The sequence below is a fragment of the Brugia malayi genome (assembly GCF_000002995.4).
Source record: "Brugia malayi strain FR3 genome assembly, contig: Bm_v4_ChrX_scaffold_001, whole genome shotgun sequence".
Classification (NCBI taxonomy): domain Eukaryota; kingdom Metazoa; phylum Nematoda; class Chromadorea; order Rhabditida; family Onchocercidae; genus Brugia; species Brugia malayi.
The window spans coordinates 7,606,291-7,610,630 of record NW_025062479.1 but is presented as its reverse complement, the minus strand read 5'-3'; the positions used below and the strand labels follow the sequence as shown (position 1 = coordinate 7,610,630).

The following is a 4,340-nucleotide window of genomic DNA, read 5'->3' as shown; positions in this document are numbered from 1 at the left end:
TATTATATATAATATTATATAAAAAATTTTTTCGATGACTTATTATATATAATATATAAAAATTTCACTTTCTGACACTTCCGTATATCGTTAACGCTTCGTTTTAAAATCGACGTTTTTTTTTATTTTAAGATTTAAAATATTTTTAGGAACTTTAAACCACCGTCATTCCGACAGACTGCTGTATCGACGAGCTAAGATAGGTAATCTAGATAATCTGGAAATGCAGTCACAATGTCTCCCCTTCACTATGTTTCCTTTAATTTATCGGGATTTAAATTTTTCATTCGTTCCTCGGTATAATTTGGAGATTTGATTGGACTGTTGTTGAGTGTTTTGGACTATGAGATGTTGTGTTGTTGTCGTTTTGTTTCGTGAGGTAAAAATAATTGCTTCTTTTAGATGTCTTGTTCGTTCAGATAGGATGAATGTCTTTGCCAGTACTATTTCTTTCTGTGGAGTGTTAAGTAACACACAAACATCCATTGATCATTTATTCTGTTTAGGTTTTTTAATTCTTTCATTTTTAGTGTATTCCGGAACACATATGTTATTATTCCGGTGTAATCACAGCGCTTTAGAAAATTACTGTTATGTTTGAATTATTGATTGACACTTTTCTATAAATTAGGAATCGCAATTGTCAGTTGTAAAGCAGGGTGTCGATAGATAACTTGTGCAGAGAGTCTCACATCCCATATAACAGATTTTATTATCTGACTAAAATGAATATATTTCGTTTTGCGGGTGATTCTTCTCATCTTATTGCTATTCTAATAATGATTGTAAAAATATGGAAAACACGTTCTTGTGCAGGTTTGTAAATTTAATAACTTTGTAAGTGAGAAATTTTTAATGTAATCGAAAACTTTATCAAGGTCCTATATACTTTTGGTGTTGCTGTGCATCAAAAGGAATAAGATAATTTCAGGACTTTCTGGAAAATCACAGCTTTTATTTGCATTCGTTTTCACATCGCGTTATTTAGATCTCTTCCATTTCATTTCATCATATAATACTATTATGAAGGTATGCAGGTTTGATTATTGGCAGTACATTTTGCATTCAAATGTATTAGAATTGTTAGTAAATTATTATGACTAAATAATGGATAATATCTATTTTTTAAATGATTGGTGAAGTCTTAGCTAATAGTTAGAGATGGACAGATCCATTATAAAGAATCGATAGCGACTATATAATTCTTTTTTTACTTGTACACTATAGCAGAACTCGCATAGGTCGAGATTGTAGAAGTCCATTGATGTAGGTGCATTATATGAAATTGCGACTCAACTTTCCCATGAAACAGTGCATTAATAATAAATGTATGGTGTGAAGGGGCAATTTATATTAATAAGCAGATGTCTTTCTTATTTTTATTATTTCTTTTCACTCGTTATATCAATTTTTTTTACTAACTCTGTTTCGTTCTAAAGCATTTTTCTTTATTTTTTTATTTCTGATTATCATCAGTAAGATTGTCAAAATCGTTTGCCGGCAGGTTGCATGTTTTCAGATCTTTTTCCTTGTATCTTCATATGGAACAGTCTATCTGATGTTTTTCAAGTTCAGAGCGACTTATGACCGGTAAGATTTTTTTTCTTTGAGAAAAATCCTGTAATTTTAATTGAATATTGTTGAATTCAGTGATGTCTTATTTGTGAATGAAAAGTCTAACAAGTTTCCATAATGTTGTTCCGGAAGATGTGATTTTTTGTTCTCTTTTTTTATTAGGTGTTTGCTTTGCTTCTAATCATTTAAGAATTTTGCTCAGATTTTGTCTCCGTAATTTAATTCAAAATATTTTTTTACCTCATTTCAGGAGTCACGATACATTTCGGATTGAATTCTTGGTTATTCCTGCAGCAATACTTGCTTTTCTCATCAACCATCAGTTTTCATTTATGGAGGTGAATTGTGTTTTCTTGATGTTTTAGAAAATGTATTTCAGAGTTGCACCTGTTTTTCATGCAGCAGTTTTGAATTTATTTTGGATAGCATTTATTAGTTTCTTGAGATTAAGCTTAATTTCGAAACTTTCCTTACTAATTAGATCTAATTTTAGGGTTGCAGAGAGGGGGCACTGGGCCAAAGAACTAATAATTTTTGGCGAATTATTAGGAATATTCTCAGCTTGAATAGGATGAAATTGAGATATATGCGGTATCAGTTGAAACCAAGAAATACAATGATTACTAGTAATAAAACCATTGTAATCAAAATAGTAAAGCCAAAAAAGTAATCTTTGTAGGTTTTATCAATTACACTTCCAAAAAATAGTAGTAAGCACTGCGTGTCATCATCATTCCTTGGTGAAGTTTTCCCTCAAAATATCACTAGGTATTTAGATTATAATTTGTAATGAACGGTATGCCAGCGATATACCGTTCGATAATGGTGAATCGGATTTTGTTGCAGTATGTAGCCAAATGGTTTTATAATTGTCGTGTTTTATTTTTTATTATTACTAATTTTTGTTAACTAGATTGCCTGGTCATTCTCCATATATTTGGAAGCAGTTGCCATTATGCCTCAGTTATTCATGCTTTCACGTACTGGGAGTGCGGAAACAATTACTGCTCATTATTTATTTGCATTGGGGACATATCGCGCTTTATATATCTTGAACTGGATATATCGTTATTACACTGAAGAATTTTTCGATCCTATTGCAACTGTTGCTGGTGTTGTACAAACTGTACTTTACGTCGATTTTTTCTATCTGTATGTTACACGAGGTAATATTTTAAAGTTAGCTTTTTTGACAAATCTTTTTCGATTTTTTTTTTACTAGACGTAGTTTTAATTTGTTCCGTTTCTTCTTTTCTTTTTATCCCTTATCTGTTACGTTTTCGGAAATTTCACTGTGAATTTTCATCGTACATTTCGGTTTTCAGTATATTTAACTTGTTTATTTTATTTAGTGATTCGAGGATACAAAAATCTGGAGCTTCCCGCTTAGTCTTTTGGTTATCAAGGATCGCTTCTTCACTGCTTGTGTTTAATAGGAATCTATCTTTATTTGCTTAAATAATTTTAAATCGGTGTTAAATCAATTGTCGATGGTTTTTTTTTTTTTCTTTTTTTTTTTTTTTTTTAACTTCAGTGCACATATCTGCAGTTAAAAGATTTTAATATTTTAACTGGAGTGGTTCGGTTCCAAGCAGTCGTTTTCGATACGTCTTAAAACAATAAGTGCTTGGAAGTTTTAGTGCTTGTGTGATATCTGTGAATGTTTTAATATTTCCGTAAAATATATCATTTAGCAGGTTGTAATTTAAATTGGAAGTGCTTATTAATCACTTATTTCGGGAAATTGGTTTTATTCTTCTTTAAAAAGTGAATGTAGGTTTCTTGTCAGTTTCCCATTTTTTTACTGATTAACAATCAATGCACGTCGTCATCAACGGTTCTTATACCCTGAGGTTGAAGTTTTATCCAAGTACATGACTTTCGTATGTCAATAAGGTAATATATGCTGGATTCCAGAGCTGTTGTTTTTCTATTTCCTCTTTCTAATATTGTCTATACACCTTCACCATAGTGAACATTAACAAACATTAGCTTAAAAATTCAGTGAACCCTAAAAGTCACTTTGAATTCAGCTTCAGAAATATAAGTGTAATTTCTCAGGAAAGAGGACTGGATTCAGTTGCAAGCTGAAGTTTTGAAGAAGCTATCCAGTACTAAAATTGGTTCTTTAGCGATGGAAAGTTGTGGCAGGAACGATAACTTTTGAATCGAAATTTGGCCTGATGCACCTAAAAACTGTGTCGTCATTCCTGCTTGGTTCAATGAAATGCACGAATTATTTTGGCTACTCACAATAGCTATCGTAGATCGTTAAAACGTATGCCAAGACTCTCTTGTGATACTTCGATTCTTCGATGAAAATATATTTTGCGCGAGCTCAATGTCCCAAATGTGTCGTTATAAAAATAAGATTTTGGTTATGGATGTAACAAATGTATGTGAAAAGACTTATCTACAAAGGATAATTTATTCGTCTTATTTGTACTTGCTTCATAGAATGTAATAGCTCGTTTTCAACAGTACTACCATCGATGGCTCGATCCGAATTATAAGTCATTCAATTATCTATTTGGAATTTGATGTCCCAAGTGTTCATTATTCCTCGGAGGCGTACTTGTCTCATTTCGCTCCATGTCGCTTGCATTTTCATTGCTTCTTTCTATAAATCATCTTTAAACCAGTAAATTTTACTTTCATCAAGTAACTAAACGTTTTTCAGGATGTTATTTTGAATTTTTGGCAATGTGTATAAATAGAAAGTTCCTTTAATGCTTTCGCGATAGGTTTCACCCGTATGAAATAAA

General features: G+C 31.5%; 1 protein-coding gene across 1 annotated transcript; it reads left to right on the top strand.

Annotated features, from left to right (window-relative positions):
• Nucleotides 1-725: 725 nt before the first annotated feature.
• Bm14016 (Uncharacterized protein) lies at nt 726-2,965 on the top strand (the record flags this gene model as incomplete). Its single annotated transcript, XM_001898961.2, has 6 exons — nt 726-816; nt 932-1,029; nt 1,520-1,590; nt 1,826-1,913; nt 2,489-2,741; nt 2,928-2,965. The coding sequence occupies 6 exons, from the start codon at nt 726-728 to the stop codon at nt 2,963-2,965; spliced, it is 639 nt and encodes a 212-aa protein (XP_001898996.1).
• Between the last annotated feature and the right edge of the window lie 1,375 nt (nt 2,966-4,340).